Source organism: Acomys russatus, chromosome 30, assembly GCF_903995435.1.
Source record: "Acomys russatus chromosome 30, mAcoRus1.1, whole genome shotgun sequence".
Taxonomy (NCBI): Eukaryota; Metazoa; Chordata; class Mammalia; order Rodentia; family Muridae; genus Acomys; species Acomys russatus.
This window is the reverse complement of record NC_067166.1, coordinates 23530907-23557650: the sequence shown is the minus strand read 5'-3', so window position 1 is coordinate 23557650 and position 26744 is coordinate 23530907. Positions and strand designations below refer to the sequence as shown.

Here is a 26744-nt window from a genome sequence, read left to right as displayed (position 1 = left end):
AAGGGGGCTCTTAAGCCATGTATTGCCTCGGGGCACTACTTAAGGTACAGGAGGGTGCGCACTAACAGGGAGCCTGCAGTCTCTCCTGGGAGAGCAATGAGGGAGGGGCTATTCTACAGCAGAGTTGTCTGGAGATGCCCTTTGACTTTGAAGGAGACCAAGAGACTCCACAGCAAGGCCAACAGGAGCAGCTCACTGCTTGCCTAACTGCTTTTTTTTTTTTTTTAATTTATTTTAATTTTTAAACCATTGAAGTCCTGTCCTTTTCATCCATGTGATCACATCAACGTGTGTAGACATCAGACTACTGATCACCTTCTTTGAGAAGAACGGAGTCAGAAGCCAGGAAAGAAAGAAAAGAAAGAAAGAAAGAAAGAAAGAAAGAAAGAAAGAAAGAAAGAAAGAGAAAGAAAGAAAGAAAGAAAGAAAGAAACAATGTATTGTGTATTTCAAACAGAAACACACCAGCTGCTTGGATTTGCAGTGGTTGACACTGTGGGTACCATTACGCAGACAGCGGCGTGTTAGAAGTAATAGTCCCCTTAGTGTACACGCACAAGATGAGTCGCTAGCCTGGAATAATCAGTAAATATTTTTGTCCTAGTCTAACTGTCCTTACAAAGACTTCAAGCTTAAGCATGAGCAGTCTTGCTGGAAGTAACTATATGGGAATAAACAAAACCCCTGTCTAAGGAGTGGAATAGTGTTCTTTTCAAACACCAGCTCACTCTGGGCAGCTAATTAGTTCTTACCGTGGACAACTCACCCTTAAAATGAAGAAGAAGAGGAAGAGCCCCAGCTGACATGATGGTCCTGTTTCAAAGGTGGCAAGCGCCAGCATTAAAGTGTCGGCTGACTGATAGCCTTGTAAGCATGCCTTTATTTGGATCCTGGTTTCTTTGTGTCCGCCCCAACCCCTTCCAAGATGGTTACAGATACTCTTCCTTTCCCAGGAGACTATAAATTAAAACTCAGGGTCAGGCTGAGGCCCCTCCACATAAGTATTACATTGCAGCGTGGACATGATGCGTGATGTAGAAAACGTTCTGTGCTTTCTAAACAGGGAGGCGTCTGGTCAAAGTCAGAAACGGAGGGCCACCTTTTGTGAGGCCTGGCTGTGGTGTGGAAGCAGTGAGGTCTGGAGCCCTGTAAATTTTGCTAGGGTGATCTAGTCTCGACAACAGAAAAGCAACTGACTGACTTTGGGATCGGCTGTGGGAAGTCAGCCTCTGATTAAAAAAAAAAGATTTATTTCCAAGAGAAGCAGCCAGTTTATTGTCACGCAGTACTGTGTTGTGAGTTCACATCTGCATTCGATGACCGTGGGGGGATATATACATGTTCCAGAATGAGATTTCCCTGTAAGTGTTAGCCCTGCTCACCCATTCGGTCTTCACTGAGGGAGGCTCTCAGCAGCAGACAGCAGCCTTCCCTCCTTTGCAGATCACATTTCAAGCATGAGATGAGAGTATAAGCCAGTTGGCGGGTGACTTAAGTGTGAGATGCCTTATCTGGTTCACAGGAACCAGATAAGGAACAAAGGTTCAATCTCTTCAGTTGAAAGAACCGTCCTAAATAGGCGTAAGTCTTGTGTTGTAGCATCCTCAGGAGCAACGCGTAGAGAATTCCAAGCTGTTCCTTTGACTCTCTCCAGGCGCTGAGCTCCACACACAATCCAAGCACATGCTCCCTGTCACCAGGGAAGCATGGCATTCCAGCAGCCTTTGGAAAGGGCTCAGGCGGGGAAATGGGTGGGGCCCATGCCAAGGACACTGCAGGCATCCGGGGTTGGGGGTAGAAGTTGCCTGGCCGGGATTCCAAAACCTCAGGGTTTTGCCATTTGTTCCTAATTGATGGCTTTTGCCTGCCATGAGACCTACAGCCCTAAATTCTGCAGCAAGCGCTGGGTGGCTTAAAATGCCAGATGCTTCAGGGACAGATTACAGGCCCAGGCCTGGGATCTCTGTCCTCCCTCACCATGGGAGAATGTGAGTCTAGTCACAGCATCCCACACTGTAGCTTCGACTCTGTTCGTTTTCTGTAAATTGAATGTGAGGCACTTTGTATTCTAGTGGAATATGGTAATCACGACCTAAATATAAATTCAGTAATTAAGGCTCCAAACGGATGAATATATTTAACAATAAGGCTGGGAAAAGATGACGTCTGTAGAGGTCTTTATTTCACAGTAGCGGGTTAACTTGAGCACTGTAACAATTGTGTACCAAATCAAGTGAGCATTCTAAAGGGACAGTGCTTTCATTATGAATGCCCTCATGTAAGCCAGGGGGTTAGTTTGTAAAGCACAAACAAACACTGCCACCAAGAAAAACCCTGGAAGGTCTGCTGGCTCGGGGTGAACCCTAAAAAACACCCACATTCAAACTTTATAACCCAGCTTTTTTTTTTTTTTTTTTTTTTTTTTTTTTTTTTTTTTGTGGGGTAGCTGTTGTCTTCTTTGGCTTTGGTTTCTCTTATTTTTGTTTTTACATTTTTGAATAGTGGAGACATTTTCTTTTTCCTTTTGTCTTCATTCTCTCCAGAGTCCCAACTTGCCAGTCTGGCTATATCTTTCCATTATATCACTAATAACTGTTAGGATGGGTCTGTCTCAGCTCTGGTTCCCACCTCTACAGCCACGCTGTAACTAAGGGGCAAACAGCTTTCTTCCAGAAAGGCTCAGTACAGGCTCAGATCCCTGTACTGTTTCTGTCTTTAGATTTTAGGTCAGGTCTTCAAGGATGATCGGCTTTTTCCGAAATAAAATTACATATATGGAAATTACATATATGGACGGTTTCTTGGGTCAGGAGATTTCCTGGTATTACCAGTAGCTGTCAAGTAAGTTAGAGGCTGCTACTACTTCTCAGTCAAAGGCGATTGAGCCATTTTTTTTTTTTCTTCCTACTATAGCTTAAGGTGTGGTCCAGTGTCATGAACCCCCAGGAAACTGCGACCTAGTCACAGAGTCATATAGTAATGTGGCCTGTCTACACTGGCATGCGATGCCCCATGGTGAAGGCCATGGGCAGGGTCAGCTATAAGTGGCATTTTCAAAATGAGGATGACTCTCCCGTTCTTGGTCTATGCCCTGCTCTACTTTAGGTCATGCACATGAGCACAGGGCCTTTGAGCTTCTGCTTCGTGGAGCTAAGCATTAGAAAGTCTTGGTCACTCACACATTTAGAGGCACAGGCAGACCTCACCACCTCTCCTTTTACTTACCCTAGCCTAAGAGAGCTGATCCCGTCTGCTGCTGCTTGGGCTGTTCTGCCCGCTGCCTTCCCTCCAATTGGCGTTCTAGGTAGGTTGTTCTCTCCTTAGGGAAGGCCTTAGGGCTGCCTCCTAGTCACTATGTCTGTTTCTGAAATTGAAACCCTCTGAGGACCTTCCAAGGCCCAGGAAGCTGGACATGAAGCCCAAAGACTTCTTAGAATATGAGCAGACGACCACTATTCATTAATCGTAGTCTCTTCCACTATACAGATGACCACAACGAATAGTTTGATTAATGAACTAGTTACAGGACACATCGCTGACCATCACTGCCTCTTTCCCTTTCTTCTTAGGAATCACAGCTAGCAATATTCAAAATGATGTCGTTCTTGCCTTGTTAGACACATATTTTCCAGACTGAGAGGAATTACAATTATAATAATCATGCCTTTTTGAAAACACACATGTGCATATCTTCTGAGAAGACACTGCTATTATTATTTATGAACCTGTACTTGCAATTGATTCTTCCCCGATTACCCCCACTCCCCCACCCCCCCCCCAAATCCTGTGAGCTTTAAACATGCACAAGAGCATGTTTTGCCTTTTCCATTTTTAGCATCACTTTTCTATGCGTTGGGGATTTATATCTCTTGTGGTTGTAGCTTGTTTTTTTTTTTTTTTCACAGCGTTTAGAAGACTCATTTTTCCCCCCTTACCTGATCCTTTGCTTTGTGCCATCTCAAAAAAACAAACACATAAACAAAACAAAAAACAAAGGTTTAAAAAAAAAAAGGGATGTGTGTGTGAAAGGAGGAAGGTGGGAAGCTGGCTTGTTTGGAAACAGTTCCTGGAGGGGGCCGTCATTTGTCGGCAAAGAACAGTGGCCCAGCAGAGAAGCAGTCACAGGGTCTCCCTCTCGTCCCTTGGGGTTGTCAGGATGCCACTGCCTCCTTTAAGTGGCCTTCTCCCCTCCATTTTTGGTGTTCTTGTCATCTCATTTTGGCCAGTGTGACTCAGGGACAACAAGGTCTTTACTATGGGCTAGTTTCTTGTTTTCATAAATCTATATAGTCCATTTTGTACATGCAAGGCCTTTGGTAGCCAGACTGGACAAACAGTGAACTATGCCAAAGAAAAGGTATCTGTCTCTACCTTCCATTTCTGGATCTTTCCAGTTTAAAACAAAATAAAGTGTAGAGATTATAGAGAAGCGATTGGGTATATGATTATACGATTGGGTAACTCTTCCTCTTAGACAAGCTAAACATTCGTGTTTTGTTTTGAGGTAAAATTACACCTTAGAAGAAGGAGGAAATGAATCTACATTGTTTTTCTAAGAGGAAGTTTTTAAACAGTTGAAAAATAACTAATTTGTGAAGCAAGGTTGTGACCACGAGAGCCAGGGGGATTGCAGGTGAGAGTTAGCTTTTATACTTAATTATTAACACACAAACATTCGTTGTTGTTGGTTCTACTGAGGTTTAATGTAATCACAGCATTTATAAATGTTATTTTATAGAAAGATTATAATTTGTGTTTAACAGTATATTAAACACACAGCCTTCCCGGGAACCTCTGTAGCTCCGCCCAAACACCCTTTTTCATTTCTCAGTGTAAAAAAAAAAAAATGTACTCTTCATTAATTATCTTTCCTTTATGTACTACTTCAAAAAGTGTCCTAGCCTAAAACAAGATCACTGTTTAGCCTACCTACATAGTGAAATCTCATTCTCTACTTGAGATGACTTTATGTAACTTATTTTCTGACTTTCATTGTTTATTTTTAAAAACCGTGGCTCTCTAGTTTCTGTGAAAACTGGGGTAGACTGATTTTTGTTTTATTCATCTATTTTCCCCCCTTCTATTACAAAGTCTCCTACCCGAACAATAGAGTTCTTTTAAAATGCAGGGAAATATTTCCCTCCCCAGATTTCCGGATAGCTAGCCTCTCAGATCCTGGTACCAGCTGTCCTCTGCCTGGGGCAAGACACTCTTCAAAAAAAAAAAAAAAAAAAAGAAAAATGGTCAGGGATTTCTTTTTTGGGAGGGGTGTGCGGTGAAGTAACAAAAGCTACACACATGGCAGAAAAACACATTGAGCTAAAACAACAGCAGTAGGTTGGTGGCTGTGTTGTAGAGGTGGGAGGAGCTGGCTTGCCTTACCAGGCTTACAACAGGTCACCATTGTTACTCTCTAAAAGTCAGGATTACCCATCGCTTGCCACTCATCTGCGTTTAAGAATTAGTAAGTTTGGGGCCTGGAGAGATGGCTCAGAGGTTAAGAGCACTGACTGCTCTTCCAAAGGTCCTGAGTTCAATTCCCAGCAACCACATGGTGGCTCACAACCATCTATAATGAGATCTGGTGTCCTCTTCTGGCTCGCAGGCAGGATATTGTATACATAATAAATAAAGAAATCTTAAAAAAAAAAAAAAAAGAACTAGTAATTTTATTCCCTTTCTGATATTCCTGAAGATTGAACGTGCAGGGCCTTACCTGTTCCAAAGCGAGTTTCATATTACTAAGCTACAGCCCCTAGCCCCAAGTATTGTGTCTTATACATGCAAAAAGAAATACTAAGATGTTGTACAATTCACTTTTTATGTAAAATAAGATTTCTCATTGTTTCTCCTAGGGTTGAATGTGTGGTCACACGCTTGCTAGGACAACACTTGGCCTTGGACTGTATCTTTAGTCTTCTTTTTCCTTTTCATTTTGAGACAGTGTCTCACTAGATTTCCTTGAATATATAGCTCAGTTTGGCCTTGAACCTTTTGCAGTATAGTAGACTAATTGAAATTATAGGCCTATGCCATCAGGCCTGGCTAAGAAACAATTTTACATTATTTGATACAGAGAGCATCAAATATTTGCTGTAGTGTTCATGAGGCATGATTACACTCACGTATGTTCTCGCCCCATGCTGCAAGAAAGAAGACCTTTACTCTGTAGTAACAAATTCAAGAGACTGGTAGAAAGCCCGGCATGGTAGCGCACGCCTTTAATCCCAGCACTTGAGAGGCAGATGCAGGTAGATCACTGTGAGTTCGAGGCCAGCCTGGTCTACAAAGTGAGTCCAGGACAGCCAAGGCTACACAGAGAAACCCTGTTTCAAAAAACCAAAAAAAAAAAAAAAAAAAAAAAAAAAAAAAGAGGGAGAGATTGGTAGAAGTGAAACAGTTTTTAATGTACCACTCTGTAGAAAGGGACACCTGCTGGAAGAAAAAAACAAAAATGGCTGGTGTGATGTTTTGATGTGAGTCAGTGGTCTTTAAGATAGAAATTCCTGCCTTTCCCCCCATGCTATAAGGGTGGTATTGCCAAGAGTTACAGTCTTTGTATTGTTGGTTCCTAATATAAACCTTTGTCTAATCCTTGGGCGGAGGTTGCTTCCCTTTCTGATCATGGGCTTAGACACAAAGCAGTCTGCAGCTTTCCAGCTCACAGTTGTGAGACAGGCGAGCACAGGCTGCTAGCTGGAGAGAGGGGCCGAGAGTCCCCTGCTTATCTCCGACTCTCTGATGAGTTCTAAGCACACCTCATACGAAAATGGGCCATAACAACATACTGCAGACCTTAACATGTCATTTTCCATGTTCGTAAACATGGGCTCTTAGTAAAACAGGCAGTCATTGTCACTGTTTTTGAAGACCAGGCCCGTGAAGAGAAACCCTCAATTTAAGAATACAGAAAATGTTCTTTGTAACATGAGATTACCCTACAATTTTATGATTATCCTGTGAATGAAAATACGATGTTACCACAGAGCCCAGAAACAGCTTACCTGGTGGCTCTTAACAGGCTTCCTTTTCAAGATGGGTTTATCTGTGTTGTTGTTTTCATACGCATTTTGATCTGTTAAAATTAAGGTTGATTTAGAAAATAACAAAGAAAAATAGGCAGGAGCAGATCTCACGTTTTCATTTCCTGCATAGGATCAAGGATTCATTCTTGTTATATTGGGGAGTTCTTATTCAATCAAGGGTTGGCCTATGGCATGCAGTTTAAGTCCACGTCAGTGAGTTAGTCAAGATCCCTTTCATTACGGAAAGCTCACGTGATAGGATACCACCATTCTATCCCATTGAATTTCTGCTTAGGTTGTTTCCATGGAAGGCCGGGATTCCATAACTTTCATAAACAGGAATCCAGGGACACAATGAACAGGAAGTCTGAGTCACTGCGGGGAATACAGAATGAGTTTAGGTTGGGTGTCTGCTGAGCACAGCGAAGAGGCGGAATCGGTCTGTTTGTCTGGAGCTCAAGGTACTTACTAATAAGGACCAAATCCGAGAGTAGGGATGAATGAGGACACCTCATGACACACAAGGATGGGGCCTCGGGACAACAGGTGGCCATGCCTGTGAGAAGCAAGCCAGAGGTCTGAAGGAGGCTGCACCAGAGACAAACTTTTTCCTTAGTAATGCAAGCACACCGTCTCATGTGAATGCCTTTTGACCTTTATGTGAACCACAGGATTCTTTTTTTTTTTTTTTTTACACAGATTTCTCACAGGCGTGTTCTCTTAGAGAAGAGGCAAGAATGGGGAAGCTAAGAGATGGAATTATATCGTATACGTATACATATACATGTATGATGGGTTTATGTATATTAATATGTGTATCTTGAGACAAGCTGAAGTTCATAATCCCCCATGCCTCTGTCTCCACGTGCTGGGATTACAGGCGTGTGCCACCGTTCCCAACAGGAATGCCGTTTTGAGAGCAAGGAGAGGATGGTGGGTTTGGGTGAGGCTATTAGAGTTGTCAAAACAGATTTTATATCATATACTTATTTAATTTTGACTCACATTATGTGTAATGTACTCGACTATCACAGAACCCTCATCTCCTTTAGTGTAGTCTGTATATGTTAGGCTATGCTTTTGAACTCCTTTTTGCAAATTTACTTTTGAGTGTGGCAGTTACTCTTTCCTCCAAAGCCGGTGCATAGATGGATACGTTCTATGTACTTGTCTGGCATCCCAACACTCAAGATGCTAAGAGTAGGATCTTTAGTTTAAAGCCAGCCAGGGCTACCTAGGAAGGTTCCGTATCAAAAAGGGTACGGGTAAGAAATCGCAAACCTACTGTGTATGCTCTCTTAAGTATTCAGAATTAGATATCTGGAAACGAAGAGGCAAACAAGCCCCTCTGAAGAGAATATGGGACCTAGATGTATAAGCTTGATTCAGGCTCTCTCTCTCAGAAACAGTGGGAGGACAAGGAGTCTGGCACACACACTGTGTAAGCAGTTCTTTCCCTGCTTGTGTCTTGACCAGCTGGTTTGGGCAGGACAAGGATGATGCATGTGTTGAGTCATCCACCTGTGCATCTGTGAAAATATACTGTGATGGAGGGCTGAGGGCCCAACAGTGTCCAGGCCTCACTTGTGTATCCACCATGCACCCATCGACATGTGTAATCTGGGAATACAAGCATTCCTGCTCAGTGACATTGAGTCTACTGGGGTCAGGTTAATAACCTCCCAGAAAATGTAATGTGATGTGCTACTCGATGGTTTGCTCCACCTTCTCTGTAACAAACCTTCAAGCTTTAGGCTCAAGGACTAAGCCTGTTGGTGTTCCTTGGGTTCATAGTTCCCAAGAACACAAGGTTTGTGTTCCAGCGGAATGTTGGCGTATTCGTTTATAAGAGCAGATATCATTAGTATTAACCTTGGGCTCATCCAAGTTTTCCTTCGCTTTATATACAGTCCAGCAAAGACAGTTTAACACATGGGCTCAAAAGTCAAACTTGCCAACCTAGATGCACATTCTACTACCTTCTAGCTGTGTGATCTTGGACAGGCTATGGATGCTCAGTTTGGACGTTCTCACGTACATAAAGTGATAGATTAAAATAAGTCCAGTTTATAGAATGCTCTGGAAAACTAAACAGGTCTTTGGAGTATACTGAACACTTGGTCAGTGTAAAGTGGCTGTTATTCTTGCTGTTCACTTCAGGGTAGAAGGTCTCTATAGACTTACTCAAGGTTGTTTGGAGGAGTATGGTAACAGAGGAAAAGGAACATGGTAGATATTGAGTGGGTAAAAGCTTTGGGCTAAGCTGGCCTGATGCTCACGGTTTTGACTGTTGGTCTGAAACTTGGGTGCAGGCTCTAGCTCCACCTCTATTCTGCCAGTTGGAAGCCGTCCACACTGGAGTTTCTGAACCTTTTATTTTTCTGTCTCTACAGGCGTTTGTTACTATTTACATTTACTCAAGTCTTGCTGCCCCGGAGTCAGCCCTTTAGCTCTTGCATAATTCATAGTTTCGATTCAAAAAGGTAATTCTGAGGGCTATGGTATGCTTCTTGTTCCAAGATCCTTGAAGGAAAAACCTGAGTATGAAACTCAAAGGAAGAAAGCATAGATGTATGAAAGAATGTGTACAAGAGGGAAAGGCCAAATGCTTGCTGACTTATTCATATTACGTGTGTGTGTGTTAAGACAGGCTCTCACTATGCAGCCCAGTCTGGCATGGCTTATACAAACCTTATTTTTTTTTTAATAGCTAAGATTCCTAAGATATAATTTCTTTACATATATTGTTTTTTATTTAGTCTCCATGTTTGCAGATACTTTTTTCTTCTCCTTCTTCATCTTCATCTCCTCCTCGTGCTCCTCCTCCTCCCTCCTTCTTTTTGGATAGAATCTTATCCAGTAGCCCTGGCTGGCCTCAAACCAACAGTTATCCTGCCTCAGTCTTCATGCGCTACCATACCCAGAAGATCATTGTTAACTGTATCCCCATTCCACAGACCAGTAGAGGATGAGGTTTGATAGGCTTGAAATTAGCAACCGTCGCTTCTGGTTGGAAACCTTGTTTTGTGAGTCTCTTCTTCTAAGAATTCCCTTATGTCAAAAATAGGGCTCTCTCTTAGGCCTGTGTGCAAACAGAATCACACAGTTACATGTGACGCCATTATATGCACCCCTGAGTCTAAGGCCTGGGTTGCAGGAGCCACGTGACTTTCTTTGGCTGTGTTGACACTCATGGGTAGTTTTTTCTTCCTGCATCACTAGTCCTCTTTCAGACCCCAGATTCTTTTCCCTGGGCCTGCTGTCTGACAGCCCCGAGGAGCATCCATCATCCAGTCTGAATACCAAGCAGTTTGTAGGCCATGATCTTCTGCTATCTCGCCAGCCCTCCTGTCTTCAACAACAGAATGGTTTCCTCTTGGCCAATTCCATCTTGGCAAAAGAAAAGAATGACTAAGAAAACATCACTGGATGCAAATGAGAAAAAGAAAAGACATCTGTCAAGTTAATTAAGGGAAAGCATTCCTTTGACCCCCCTGTTTTTTTTGTTTTTTATTGTTGTTTGTTTGTTTCCTGTGCTGTCACCAAGGTGAGCCATTCTTCTTCCCTTTAGGGTACCACTTCCCTTTCGTGTTGAAAACAAACAGGAAGGGACCAAGTGAAGTGCTAAAGCATGGGGCCAGCACACAACTCGCTTTAATACTCAATTTGGCAGTTTTCCTGTTGCGTCTCCATTTAGGAAACGTTTTTCCCCTTTTGCTTCTGCCCATTATCACAGCTTTGACATTCATGTCATTAACAGAATGTCATTTTGCAGGATACTGAATTAGGAGCAGCCAGCAACAAAACATGCCGAACAGAAAGAGACTGGCGTACTGCCTCATGACTTCGTCTTGCAGCAAAGAACTCAGTGGAGCTCTGATGGGGCCTCTGCTGGTGTTTGTGTTTGTGTTCCGATGGCAGCAGCACATGGAATCAGGGGCAGATCACTGGTGGGCAGAGCGTTATGCCAAACTGCTACAGAAAAGCAAAAAAAACGCCTTTTAGCTGGGAGGTGTAAGAGCTCCAGGCTGTTCATTCTGGGCTGAAGTAAATTCTGTTGAGTGTCCTTGCAAAAAGCCTCTCCATAGTTCCAGAAGTAAATTCCTCTCCCTTCAGTGGGTCAGACACTGAGAATGCTTCTTACTTCAGGAAGTGGCATTTGGTTATGCATCTAAAGTATACCAAGGGACTAAAAATTAAATGTCCCTAGTGACAAAGAGCTGAATGGGGGGGGGGGGATTTGTTTATAGTGTGGGAATTGAACCTAGGGCCTCACACATTCTGGGTGTTCTGCTTCTGAGCTATAGTTCCAGCCTGAAATTTAATTTCCTTTGAAGAAGGCTAGAATAGATAGATCAGTGTTATACTCCATCTGTAATTCATATTTATATATATATATACACACACACACATATATATACTCATATATATTCATATGTGTATATATGTGTGTGCGTATGCATGTATGTATTCTCTATCCAAATAAGATTTAAAGAGAGAACACTTCCAAAGTAATGCTAATGATCATTTCTTTCTTTCTTTCCTCTTCTTCCTCCTTCTCCTCTTCCTCTTCCTTCTCTTTTGGGGGTGGTTTTCAATACAGAGAGTTTCTCTGTGTAGCTCTGGCTGGCCTGGAATGCTTTGTAGACCAGGCTGGCCTTGAACTCACAGATCTACCCGCCTCTGTCTCCTGGGTGCTGGGATTAAAAGCATGCTCCACCACACCCAGCATTTCCTAAAGTAAATAAGTAAAGCCAGGGTTGGTGGTACACTCCTTAAATCCCAGCACTGGTGGAACTCTTGAGCTCCAGGACAGCCAGAGTCACATAGAGACTCTGTCTCAAAAACAAAAGCAAAACAGAAACCAATATGAGTAGATGACATACAGAAGGCGAAAGTTAATAAAGGAAGATCAGAGCATTAGATTTAAAGTAGTGGCTTTATTATGGTTTTTGTTGTTGTTTTTACACTTACCACATTCTAAGTGTTATTTTCCAAAGGCTAATTTCTTATCATGCCTCTTTGCCCAATTGGGATAACTCAGTGCCACTAAACTGACTATAGTCATTTTTATAGTAGGATTTCAACTTGCTTTTCTGCTACCTAGGAAAAGATACATTAAGTTGGATTGATCTTTCCATATTATGTACTGTTAGTGTACTGCTCCCAGGCTGCCTAGCAACCTATGAGGTCACCACCTGCCAGCCAATATGTGTGGCCCCTGTCCAGGATATAAAAAGGGCAAACCCATCTTGACTCCCTCTCTTCCTCATCCTCTTGCTCTCTGTCTGTCTCTCTCTGGGGTGCCCCTCCCCTTTCTTGCTCTCCCCACACTTCTATAATAAACTTCTCCATATCGTATCTGTTACCTGGCATCTTATTTTTCATATTTAGTATGTGCAAGACATGGAGTTTAAAAATAAACAACAACAACAACAAAACCTAGGTATGGTACATATACCTGGGATCCCAGTACTTGGGAGGGTAAGGCGAGAGGATTGGGAATTTGAGGCCAACCCTTCCCTGCAAAACACACACACACACACACACACACACACACACACACACACACACAGAGAGAGAGAGAGAGAGAGAGAGAGAGAGAGAGAAACCTAGGAAGGGTTGAGAAGGGCATAGTTAGTGCTTCCTATAGTTTTCCTTAATTCCCCAGTGTGTCCTTAGAGTTGTCTGTGGTACTGGACATACCTACCAAACACTTGGCCCTTTATCCCCTTACAATTTGATTCTGACCTTTCCTCCAGTTAGAAAACTAGCTCCACCAGGTCCGTCCCTCTCTCAACCCCTACTCCTTGTCACTGTGATGGCCCTGAGGCCACTAGGCCTAGCCAGGTGATAACATCTCTTTATCTTGGCAGGACAGATTAGACCTTTGGAGTCTGGAATGAGCCCTTGTGACCTTTGGGCAACAGTCAGCCCTCGGAAAGGGTTCCCAAGATCCAAGACAAGCCCTCCAGCTCTAATGTCGGAGATAATAATTATCTGCTGTTGTCGCCCTCTCTTCCCACCCTCCACCCAACACTCCTAATTAGATGCCTTTAATCTTTACCTTAATCCAGACGTCTTGTCAATCATCCACTCTCTCAGCCTTTAAAGACCGCCTCCCCCCATGTAAATACATGCCTGAGCTAATAACATGAGTCCTCTTTACAGTTGCAAATGACTGTCCTAAAAATCTCAAGGGTGTTGAGATTTAGGCCTTTTTGCTTTGGCGACTCTTACATTTATCATCTTAAGCCGCTGACTGCCCAGCTCTCCATCCATCTGATCCTTCACATTCCTAGTTGATTTTTGATACCGTGTTTGCCCTGTCGTTTCATTAATCCGCGGGCCCCATTGTAATGCTTTTCAGGATGATGGGTGTTCTGGTAAGGGGCTTCCGCAGATTCTTATGTTTTCTTAGTCATTCCGTCCAGCGGGAATGCCCTATGTTAAAATATCACATTAGATTAGTTTGGTATTATAAATTTGCCGGGTTCTTCAAGGCGGGAACTGTATTTAGCTATTTCCTCAAAATACCGCATAGCCATGTATGGAAGCTAATGTCTTTGTATTTATTTATTTATTTTTTAATTAATTAAACATTTTTTATTTTTTACGTATACATTTATATTATTGGCTCATGTCTTTAATCCCAGTACCCAGGAGGCAGAGGCAGGCAGATCTCTGTGAATTTTAGGCCAGCTTGGTCTAAATATCCAGTTCCAGGCCAGCCAAGGCTACATAGGGACACTGTGTCTCAACCAAAACAAAACAAAAACTAGCTAATGTGTCTTCGACTGGGATGTAGCTTAGAGAGAGACCATGTGTTGACTGCATATGAGACCTGAATCCAGTCCACAACGCTGCTCCACCCAGCCTATATTTTTAATGTCTCTATTTAAATCATTTTTTATTTTCTCTATTTTTATAGACAACCAAAAGGATTTAGTACTATTAAAAAAAAAAAAAAAAAACTATGATCTTTATCCTCAGGGAGCCTCCATTTCTCAAATTTAAACACCCATGTAAAATGCCAGGTACTAGTGTTGACTGAAGACAGAGTCCCACATGGATACCTTGTTTACCATGGTTGCTAGAATATGGCACCATCAGTGTCAGCTACCATTTCACATGATAATAGTGTGACCTCATAGCTCGTTACGTCAGCCATATCACAGTAGCTGTACCGGCCTATTTTCAAAATAGCTATAAAATGGAGAGTACTTTAGAAGACCTAAACTTTGATAAATGTTTGTTACTCTGGGGCAGGTACAGAACACAGTGCGCATGTGGAAGTCAGGACACAGCTTTGTGAAACTGGTTCTCTCCGTTTACCTTTATGTGAGTCCCCAGAAGTTGAACTTGGGTTGTCACGTTTGCATTGTTAGTCAGCAAACGTCTTCTCCCACTGAGCCGACTCACCAGTCCAGTCCTAGAAGACATAAACTTTAAAAGAGCACATTTCTGTCAACTAAATCATTAAGAGATTATGGAGGAAATCCTACGAACCATTGGACAACTTCCAGTGCATAACACACTCTATGCTACACAGGATTCCAGTGTTTGTTATGAAAATATATGTAGGAGCTGATTGGCAATTCATTTCATAATTCTGTTTGCAGCACATGCCTGTTTATGCCTCCTTTCCATGGTCTGCCCTAGAACACAAGTGTCAGTGGGTCAGGCATAGACTTGAAGTTTAGAGTTTTTCCTTTTCCTCCTCACAGTATCTAATGCATAAGAAAGACAACCTGGAAATACTTGTTTCTTGGGGGTAGTGCCTTCCTAACACCTGTATGCTCATCGGTCATCTGCCTCCCTTTTCCTCTGTGAAGAAAGAAAATTGGACCCAATCTCAATATAGGTTTATCTTAATAGATTTCTAAGAAGCACTAGGGTGTGTGTGTGGGGGGGGGGGGGTATTTGTGTGTGTGTGTGTGTAAACGTGTGTACTTTTTTCCCCTATTTCTTCAGTACCTTTGAAAGCTTGCTCAGACTTTCTTGAAGCTATTAGAATCTGTTTGCACTTTTTGTTCGTAAACAAAGACTGAAGGAGAAGTTACTTGTTCCTACTGTGATTTGTGCCTCTAGGACGAATTTCTCTGTTAATGGAAAAGCTTAGTTCATGTATCAAGATGGTCAGTAGGAATGTCCTCCTCATGACTATGTGTGGTCATTGTGCTGAGGCAAATACTAGAAGCTTCAAGCTTTAAAGCCCTTAGCTTGCTCCTGTCCCAGCGTCCACACGTGCTTTCTCTCCAGCATCCTGGAGGCAGGGGCTCCAAGGGCCATCTTGCTCAGTTTTAAAAACAAGAGTCATGAGACACAGAGTGCATCTAGTGTGCACCATCAGCTTTAGTTCCTAGCTGCTGCTCACCCTGCCTCCTCCTTCACCTGTTTACAGCTTAGCACCCAGAATGACTTTCTTAACACTAAAGGTGGGTTATGCCTGTAAACCTCAACCGTGTTTTCCTTTCTCTTACTGAACTCAGACTCCTCTACTGTGGGCTGCAACCCTGATCTCTGTATTTTCCTTCTACTGTTCAGCTAGCTGAGCTGCTCCTCTGTTCATCCCCTTCTTGCCATGCTGGCCTGCTTCTGTTCCTGGAACCTGCCTGCCCCAGGGCCTTTGCTTATCTCATTATGGGTGCTTACACTCTCACTTCCTGGTCTTACCAAATACCACCTCCCCTGTGGGGCCTTTCCTGAACAGTCTGTTTAAAATCATGACCTTCCATACTGGTGCCCCCGCCACAGTTTCTGTGTTCTTTCCCCTCCATCATCATCCTACATGCGATGAACGTTACTGTATACCGTGTGTATCATTTATTTCCCCTCTGGAAGGAAGCCATGAATTTGTTCAGAATGGTGTCTACCTGAATAGATCTGCACACTCAGCAAATAGTGTGTTGAATTAATTAATAAGAGCCTCAGAGCCCTGGATTTAACCAGCAGGTATAGTATCTTGAAATGGGTGACAGCACATACGGAGCAGAGGAAGGGACCATAAAGGCTTGTTTTCTGCTTCCTTTTGGCAGGAGCAGTGCTTATGTAGCCAGCTACTCCATATGACTCTGTGCTATTGAAAAGTGCTAGAGATGTAGGCGGAAGATGCCCAGAAAAAGGAATATTTGATTCACAGGAGAAAGATAAAATATGTATGGGAAAGAGCGCAGAAGGAAAGTAGGGATAGGGCTTAGGGTCAGGGGAGCAATACCAAGACGTAGGGGAGAAGTGTTCAAAGATTTTTAAGGGACATTTTCTTGTTGTTGCACAGTATTTTTCTTTCAAATACAGTTTCAAGAATTTTGCAGTCAGATTTTCAAAAGCATAGAGTCCTACATATTCAGTGTCACAAGAAGAAGAAAGGTCCACTGTATATAATTTTAGTGCATTTAAGAATCCTAACATTTTCTTCAAATGGATAATCTTAAAATAAATGAATTGGACCCATACTTATGTTGCCATGGATAAGGCTCAAAATTACAATGTAGAGAAAAAGTAAGTTGCAAAATATATACAGTGCATATTGCATGCTAAACTATAGCTTATCCCAAAGTAAAAAAAACGAATGTCATACAAAGTGAACATATCAGAGATTTTATTTACTCTGTCATTTACTTAGAGCAATAGTGACATACCAAGACACAGTGTATGTGGTTTTTAAATGGACATATATGTATGTACATTCAGGAACTATGAAATGAACTTGCTTATAGATGCAGAACTGCTTTCTGTCTTACAGGATGTAATTATCTTTCTATGGAGTGGGGACAGATTATCCATTCAAGGACAGGCACCATTTGCATTGCTCCCAATTCTCCACAGTTTTAACTGAAACAACATTTGACCATAGCACAGTCAGTGGGAGGAATGAGATGCATGTGTCTTTAAAGGAACCTGCTTGTTTCCTTTGTGTGGAATTCCAAATCTTTATTGATTCCCCCCCTCCTGACATCTGAAAGCAATAGTAACAATGTAAAATCATAACATAATTCTGTTAACAAACACAAGACATATAGACATATATAGACACACACACACACACACACACACACACACACACACACACACACACATCATGCTGTAATATTAATGAATGGAATGAAGGCTGAGGATGACCTAATGCACAGAAAGCCCTGGGCTTGACTTCCAGCAACACATAAGCTGGAAGTGTTGTTGTGAGCCTGTATTTTCAGCACTTTACACACAGGAGATAGGGAGAGGGTCAAACATTTGAGACCAACTTGGGAAGAAAGATATTTACGGAGTGGAAACTCCTCTCTCTCTCTCTCTCTCTCTCTCTCTCTCTCTCTCTCTCTCTGTGTATATATATCTCAAATGATGTTATTATCCATCCCAGAGTTGGTGAAACTATTGAATTCTTTCTCTCTCTTTTAAAACATTGGGGGGGGGGGTGATTGGTGGCTAGAGAGGTGGCTCAGAGGTGAAGAGCACTATCTGTTCTTCAAAAAATCCTGAGTTCAATTCGCAGCAACTACATGGTGGCTCACAGCCATCTATAATGAAATCTTGTGCCTTCTTCTGGTGTGCAGACGTCCATGCAGGCAGAAGAACACTGTGTACATAATAAATAGACCTTTTAAAAACATTTCTTGGATCTAGAAACTAGTTTCGTACCATTTTTCTCATGTGGACAAACCCCTTGATTGTAAAGATGTGGAAGCCAACGCCTCTCCTGTGTCCATAACAGCAGCTCTTCGGCAGTTCCCTAGACTCCCTTTGCCTCCTGCTGATGGCCAGTCTCCACCACTTCAGCCTTCCTCTGTGTTTGAGGAATTGTCAGATGGTGAGATTCAGCCATGGTGTGAGCAAACAGCAGATGGTCCTGAGTAGTGCAGCTCTGGTCTGTAATTGGTCCCCTGTGCAAATTTATCCAAATCTTCATCAAGGTAAAGCATAAGCTGGAGCCAACATCTCTGCACTTGTATTGGTTTGCTGTGATTCCTGCTTCTCCATGACAGTGACATGTTGTGCTCAGCATTAACCTTTCCAATCAGTTGCAAATGAAAAAAAAAAAAATTACAGTCGGTGGAGGTTTGTCTGCTCATTTGTCCTACCATCCTCAGACATGCTAAGAAATATGGGCCTCACTGTAAATGTAATTTAAAATTAGGCTAAACTTTAGCTATTTGGAATAATTGAAAATAGTCAAGGCCCACCAGACTTTCAGAGACCTGGCAGGTGATGGAGAATAGGTTCTTCTGTCAGGAGACAAGTGGCACATTGAGGTGCCAAACATTCAGTGAGCCCCCAAGCCTTTCTGAGGGAACTTGAGCTTAAAGGCAATTTGGGCAGAAACGGGGTATAGCTGCTCTGGACACAAAGTGGCTTCCTTTCCCAGCCTCAGCCTGATAACCAGATGTCTTTGGCCTCGCTGAGTCTGGTCTGACTTACATAAGGAAACCTGTGCACATTTTCTTTATCATCCAAACAAGTGGAAGGCCTACTAGCAGTCATAAAGATGCCAAAGTTTTGTGAAGGTCTTGGTAGTAGGAATGAACTCAGAAGCAGGAGTGGTACCCTGTTAAATCTTTATGTCATATATCAGGACAAAAATCATGCAGCCAATCAGAGTGCACTGTGGCCTCACATCACTCCAAAGTTGGCCCTCAACCACTATCCAGAAGAATGGCATACTTCCTTAGACACAGAGTTCTGTCTTGCTTGTATGCCTCCCAGCGTTCAGTGGCCAGCCAGCCCATCTCACTCAAACATGTTGTCATCATCCTCTTCTTCCTAGGTCTCAGGTCTGTAGTGGGCAGGGTGTGCTTTCTCTCTCTCTCTCTCTCTCTCTCTCTCTCTCTCTCTCTCTCTCTCTCTCTCTCTCTCTCTCTGTGTGTGTGTGTGTGTGTGTGTGTGTGTGCCTTCTTTCTGTACCTTGTCCTTGTCCCTTGGTGGATCTTTCCAGGGAGGAACCAGGGGATGAGTAATAAGAGTGATGACTGGAGATGACCAACCTTTGTCCTAATCCACTATTTAGCTCTGCCTTTGGTTCAAGTTGTATGTAGCTGTCTTCTTGCTAAATTCTGGCTTTACGAGGAAGAAATCGCAGTGTGCCACTGTGTGACTAGAAGGAAGCAGTCACCTCCTAAATTCTGTGGGTGCAAACCGAGCATTCTGTGCACTGGAAGAGTACGTTCTCTTTGGGGTTGCCTCCATCGGAGATCTGCACTGGAGGTACTCTGGGGGCGTGAACACTGGCTAGACTGTTAGCCAGGAGTTTGGGTAGGGTGAGGAGAGGGCTTTGTGTTGAAGAGTCAGGGAGGGAGGATGCATTTCATGGTGGAACAGGTGCAGCAGGAGTGTAAGGCTCCTCAATTTCTTTTTGAGGGTCCAAACTAGAGAAAACAGTTCACAAGGTCCAGTGCTGGGATCCGGATGAGTTATGAGAGATTTGCGCAGAAGAGAAGTGTCGTTAGTGTTCTGTTTGGAAGGGTATGCCTGTTTTTCCCATGGATGGCTGCTTGGGAAGAGGTCATAAGAACTTAGTAACACTGATGATGAAGAAGAGGAGGAGGAGGAGGAGCTGAGATTGTGTGTGAGTGAGTGTGTGTGTGTATATACGTGTGTGTACATGTATGTTCTGGAGATGGAGGTGGCAACACACACATATGCTCCAGGTATTTCAGGATTCAATGTACAATAAAATGGCCCTTTTCCCTTTAAGAATAAGTTCATTGTGAGGCCCAAATCATACGTCCTATGTATAGAGATTTTATTTGTGTACACACGGGAATCTGTTGTGACCTGTATCTCCTCAAATCTGTTTTACCACATCAGGGCAGCTTATGTTTAAAGGTTTTCTCTTGGATTGCTGAGAGAGTTTGGAAAGTTCCTAGAGTGTTACAATTTTAATAATATCTCTAGCTTCCTGTGAAAGGTTTAAAAGGTTGTAGAGGACAATTAAATTACCTTGTGTGCAATGAGATCTGCCTCTCAGTATTTCAGTAAAACCCACTTTCAGGTTTTACTTACTAGTTTCTTTTTAAAAATTAGACTACTGCTTCATTGCTTGCTGATAGACTTTAAATAACAAATGTAATTGTGAGGGTTTATTTTATTTTCCTACTATTTTGCTTGCTATAATAGTAACATACTATTATATAATACATATAGATTGATCAGTCTACATGAGTCTTAGGAAAATCTGTTTTTTAAATTTTTACCTAAGAATTAGCCCTTTTTGGCTGGGCATGGTGGCACACGCCTTTAATCCCAGCACTTGGGAGGCAGAGACAGGTGGATCTCTATGAGTTCAAGGCCAGCCTGGTCTACAAAATAAGTTCTAGGATAGGCAGGGCTCTACATAGAGAAACCATGTCTCAGAAAACAAACAAGCAAGCAAGCAAACACAAAAGGAAGGGAATATCCCTTCTTAGTTTTAGTTTTAGGGCAGTCGCCATAATATGTGACATTAATAATAATTAACATTGACATCCATAACTAATATATTTACTAGGTTACTGATTGTGTTGACACACACTTCTCATTCATTTTATTTGCATATAGGAAACACTAATAATTAACTATGTTGAGAAATTCTTTATGAATTACATAGATTAAATACCAATGTCTATTTTTGTAATAATTAATCTGAACTTTAGTTAATCCGTTCAAGTACATTTGCTGAAATTTCCAGGATATGAATTTATATTTCTAATTTCTTTGATGAACATTGACAGATTAGTATATTTAATGGTACCTTCCTGAAGTGAAAGGAGCCATTAATTGGAATTAACACTACATGTATTCCGTAGTATCTTTTTAAAAACAATCAAACTATCTGACTTAATGATTATGGATTTAATAGCTTGAGAATACAGTTCTTGATAGATGAGCTGATATGATCACACTCTACCTTCCTAATTAACTATCAAGGGCCTGTCATTATTCAAAAGCTTCTTTAAGGCTAAGTAAACATGATGTTAATTAAACTCACAGATAATGCTAGGGGATGTTGATTGCTGCAACCAGGAAAAGAAATCCATGCAGCCTGACCTTAGCAAATGCTAAGTATGGGGATGCTGGCTATGATAACAGGCAGCAAAAACATCATGTGAACTGACTCCCCAGTCGCTGTCGCTGAGCGAAATTGGTACAGGTTTGAAATGTGTTCTTTGAAGATTAGGAAGAGCCCTTTCAAATGGTCTATTTTATTTCTCTTTTGCTGAGGGTTTAAACCTAGGGCTCTCTTACATGCCAGACAAGCGCTCGATTACTGAGCTATATCCCCAAGCCCTTTTCATAATTCTTAAAAATTTGAGAATGGGTCTCACTATGCTGCTTGTGCAAGCCTTGAGCTTGCTCTGAACTCCCGGCCGGCCATCTTTCTGTGATCTTCTGCTTTAGTCTTCTGCATAGCTGGGATGTCACATGCATCCTCAGCAGCAGACGGGGTTGATGATATTGTATATGAACCCTGAAATGTCAAATCCAAATCTCATTTAGAGGCTTTCAGCAACCTGGCCTCACAGGGGCCTCTTGTGAATTAAGACTGCTAATTACAGTCAAGTCTTCCCAAGGAGGAAAGTGGCTTCCTTGTGGACTCAGAGTACCCGGGACACTTTGTGGTGAAGTCCAGGAGGTGTTACCTTGGATTCATTACTCTTTCCGGGTACTACAATGATCAAGGAGAATGAATGGCTAATACGTATTGAAGGAAGGCAAACTAATATAAGAAAATACCCATTTTACCATCACTGGGTTTTGGTTTTGCTATATTCTTTGATGCTTGTGCATATTACTTTGAAATCCAATTATGTATCTGGTAACTCCCTACCGGCAGAAACAGTGTTGACACCAACACTGCTGTGTGTGTCTGTGTGTGTGTGTATGTGTGTGTGTGTGTGTGTGTGTGTGTAGGTGTATATATACACACACACATTATTTATATATATATATATATATATATACACACACACACACACACATATTTACTGAGCATTCAAGTTAAAGCCAATACTAGGTATGCTGTTTAGAAGATGCCATCACTGTTGCTTTAAAACCCTGGAATCTATTTTTCTGCTAACATGTTCCTCAATAAGGATTTTGAATGTTGTGTACAAGATGGAAAATGAGTGAGTGGTGGGTTGCATTTATCTTAGGCATCGCCTGTTTTATTGACAAAAGGCACAAATATGAAATTTGTCTAAATAATTAGATTTTTTAATTAGTGCATCATCGTAAGATTAATGTCATTCCGCTTCATCGCGTATGATTCCCGATTAGAAATTTCATGTCAACAAAGATTCTACCTGTGGTTTGCTAACCTGGGTCCTTAATTTATCACTTGCGTGTATGGCACAGCACGCATCTGTAGATGCAGACGTTTGCCTATAGCGGTGCTATGGTGAGGAATATTGATGGTGATGGTTTCTCATGTTCAGGGGATTTGTTTCAATCATACATTAGTGAGCACGCAACAATTCTCTGTGCTGTTAGCAGCAACATGAGGCGGTCTGGGAGGGTGGCATCCTTGTCTGTGTCAGCTCTGAACATGTTCAAATATGATTGGTGTTTTTCTTCACCTGGTTTTTCTTTCCTTTTGACAGTTGCCGAACAAGCAACCGGAAAAGTCTGATAGGCAATGGCCAGTCACCAGCATTGCCTAGGCCACACTCACCTCTCTCTGCTCATGCAGGTAACGGATGACTCTGCCTGACGTCTTACATTGTGTCTTTCATGTCTACCGTGGTTTTCCTATTATTTCACTATTAAGTTGTTCTTTCTGAAATCACAAATTAGGATTCTTTTGTATATCAAGCTCTTTGCAATTAATTTTTCTCTGTTGCTAAACTTTGTGACACTGTCAGATGTATTTATCCATTAGGAGTACCTTTAGGGGCTGCAAACATGACAGCATGCAGAAGAAAAGTGGTCAGAAAGATCCAGCCTGGTCACCCTGAAACTGAGCATCATGCATATATTGAAATAGCTAGTCATTGCCCAGACCAAGTGGTTCTCATCCTTCCTAATGCTGCAGCGCTTTACTATAGTTGTTCGTGTGGTGAAATCCCCAACCGTAAAATGATTTTGTTGCTACTTCTTTTTATTTGTCTTGCTTTTTTTTTTTTTTTTTTTTCCGTGTTTTTTTGAGACAGGGTTTCTCTGTGTAGCCTTGGCTGTCCTGGACTCGCTTTGTAGACCAGGCTGGCCTCGAACTCACATAGATCCGCATGCCCCAGCCCCCGAGAGCTGGGATTAAAGGCGTGCGCCACCACACCCGGCCTTGTTGCTACTTCTTAACTGTTGTTTTTGCTACCCTTACGAGTCATAATGTAAATATCTGATAGCCAGGATATCTGATATGCGACTTCTGAAGGGGGGTCACGAACCACACGTTGAGAAACACTGGCCTAGAGCATGAAGATGCGGGAGAGGCTGGAGATTTGAAGTCCTTACAGAATCGTAAGGAAGGTGCAAGCATGCCATGTAGTAAGGCTACTACTGTTCAAGGGAAACTGCTTCCGATGCTTTTTATTTCAATCTCTGTCTAACGTGATGCAACGAGGAGAAAGGCTACTTTCAACAGAAAAGTCCAGAAGAGTCTGAATAAACTACTTGGCCAAGGGGTTGAAAATGGCTAACATCTGGGCAGGGTAGTAGCAAACGGCTAGAGGAAAGGATTCTCAGGAGGCAGCTAGCGCTTGGAATGGTCATGCTTGACGCATAAAGAAGCAGGTGAAGTGGGCACCTCGTGCTCGCACAGAGTGGTTGCCTTCTAGGTACAGCAGTGGCTCAGGATGCTTGTGAGAAGACGCCATTAACTATTATTTTAATACACTGGTCCATTTTTACTCATCGGGAACAGGCACTTAGTGAGGAATGAAGTTAGTATTCAAGATGAAAAAATTATTTGCTGACGTCCGGGAAGATGGAGAAACAGGGGGAAGGTTGAGGAGTGGAAAGGCTTTGGGGTTTGACCACCATTTTAGGAGGAGGGCTTGGGCTGTCCAGGATGGGCTCCTGAATGGGGATGGGTCCCTGTTTCCATGGCACCCGGTAGAAGTGCTAATGTGATGCCAATGGAGCCTCAGAGGAAGACATTGGTGGCTCGCTACCCAGCAGGCAGTCCTTGGCTACAGAGGTCTTGGCAGTGCAAGATAGAGCTGCCTCTATGGGTAGAAGAGAAAGATGGGTGGACTCTCCTCTGAGATGACTTTTTCCCCCTTAATTATTACCAGAACTAAAAGGTATCAAAGGGTCTGTGGGCAGCAGGGCAGCAGTGGTGCCTGTCATCAAATCAGATGGCCTGGGTTTAACCCTTGGCACACACATGATAGGAGAGACTATATGTCACTATTTGCCCTCTGACCTCCACAAATGCTTGGTTGCACCCATGTGCTATGCACACGCACGCATACACACTCACTAAATAAGTACATGTAAAAATAAAAAGACAGTTTTGAAGGTGGCTAAGTGAAATTGTAAAAGAAAATCCGTAAGCTAGCCGCACGGATAAGTACATGTAAAATAAATAAGTACATGTAAAATAAATAAGTACATGTAAAAATAAAAAGACAGTTTTGAAGGTGGCTAAGTGAAATTGTAAAAGAAAATCCGTAAGCTAGCTGCACGGATGACTGCAGTGTTGGGAAATGGTTCCTCCAGAGACCGTGCTGCAGAAGGGGCATGCACACAGGAAGGCAGCTCAGCTCCAGCAGTGGGATCCTTCGTCATTGCTCAGCATCTCAAGCAGCCTTAAGTTTAATCAGTTGGGAAATGGATAAATGAACTATGATCCAGTCACCGAGAGAAAACAAATTAACTAGCCCTGCACATGTCTACAGGGATGAAACGCAAATATCCTATTGGGCAACAAAGGCAAATTGCAAAAGAATATTGCCTAACCATTCAACCATTCACATGAAATGAATGTGATGCTCTGGTTATTGTTTTGTTTATGAACATATATGTATGTGTGTGCGCGTGTGTATGTATATATATGTGCGTGTGTGATAGTTTATAATATGTAACTTATATTTTGTATATGTATATATGCTTATAGTGAGAGATTGGAGAAATAAGGTATATTTTCAATTGAAAATACATTTTTTTTCATACAGTAATTACGGTTTCACTTCCCTCATCTCCTCCCAGACCCTCCCTACCCTTTCAACTCCATACCTAACCTCCTTTATCTCTCGCTTTAGAAAATAAGTCAGCAAATACGGAAACAAAGCAGAATAAACAAAGAAAGAAAGAGTATAAGAAGTGCATACATGCGTGCACACGCGCGCATGCACACACACACACACACACACACACACACACACACCATAATGACCCAACATCATAAACCATAATATACAAGCAAAGGACTGATAAGGTTAATTAAAAATACCAAACAAAGCAGTATGAAACAAAAAAATTTCCTAAAATGCTATTGATAGAGCTTTTTTTGTGTTGACCATCTACTGCATGGGGCCTGCCCTTAAGTGTGGTTTATGTACCCAGTCACTGGAGAAAACTGTAGATGTCCATTTGAGAGAGCTTGTTGGTTAGGGATGGAAGCACATGTTTCCTTCTCCTTCTCAGTGCAGGGGCTTTAGCTGGCTTGCACCTGTGTGCACATCCACAGTCTTCATGACTTCATAGGTGTGTGAGTCCTGGTGTGTCCAGAAGACACTGTTTCTTTGTTGTAATTCATTCTTTCTGGCTTTTACAATCTTTCCACTTCCTCTTCCACATAGCTTTCTGAGCTCTGAGGTAAAGGGGTCGATGAAGAACTCCCATTTGGTACTGAAGGTTTTACTTGGTGGTAAGAGATGTCTAGTTGGAGGTTTGTCTCCCCATTATTTGGTGACTCCCTGTTGAAGAAGATTTTGCTTTTGTTTTTTGAGACAGGGTTTCTATCTGGTAGCCTTGGCTATCCTGGGCACGCTTTGTAGACCAGGCTAGCCTCAAACTTACAGAGATCTGCCTGCCTCTGCCTCTCGAGTGCTGGGATTACAAATGTGTGCAACCACGCCCAGCTCAAATTAAGATGATTTTAAGGACTAATTTTATGATAGTTACTTTAGAGGTATGAGGGAGGCATATAAGAAGAGAGAGAATAATGAAGCAGTTGGTAATTTTACATATTTCCCAAGCTATGTAATGAGTAAGCATGCAATTATTTAAATTATTACTATTTATAATTGTGATGTTTTTGTTTCTTTGAGAGACGATCTCATTATGTAGCACTGGCTGGCCTTGAATTCACAGAAATCTACCTGCTTCTGTCTCCATACTGCCAGAATTAAAAGTGTGTGCCATCACGCCTGGCTGGATTCTAATATTTTTGTTACATGACTGTCATAATAGTTGAAGCCATACAGAGGATCACTCAGACTCCCTGGTGTCTGGAATTGTATGTAATAAAGCATTCTGTTCCTCTGGTGTCCACCCCAGGCCCTGGCAGTCATACTAGCTGCTAAGTGAATGATAGATTCTCTTTCTTTCCTTCTTTTTTTAAAAAAAATTTTATTTTTATTTTATGTGCATTGGTGTTTAGCCTGCATGTATGTCTGTGTGACGGTGTCAGATCTTAGAGTTACAGACAGTTGTGAGCTACCATGTGGGTGCTGGGAATTGAACCCCGGGTCCTTTGGAAGAGCAGTTAGTGCTCTTAACCACTCAGCCATCTTTCCAGCCCTAGATTCTCTTTCTTAAGTATAACTCAACAGTGATTTTAAGCGTGTGATCTTCTTCCCC

At 42.3% G+C, this 26744-nt stretch overlaps 1 protein-coding gene across 4 annotated transcripts in view; it reads left to right on the top strand.

Moving 5' to 3' along the window:
* The window catches only part of Mast4 (microtubule associated serine/threonine kinase family member 4), a 612814-nt gene that overhangs the window by 474180 nt on the left and 111890 nt on the right, over positions 1-26744 (top strand). For all 4 annotated transcript variants that reach the window (XM_051172307.1, XM_051172306.1, XM_051172308.1 and 1 more), the window contains one exon: positions 22601-22689. In XM_051172307.1, the coding sequence (XP_051028264.1) occupies positions 22601-22689 (89 nt within the window). The remainder of the gene's footprint in view (positions 1-22600; positions 22690-26744) is intronic.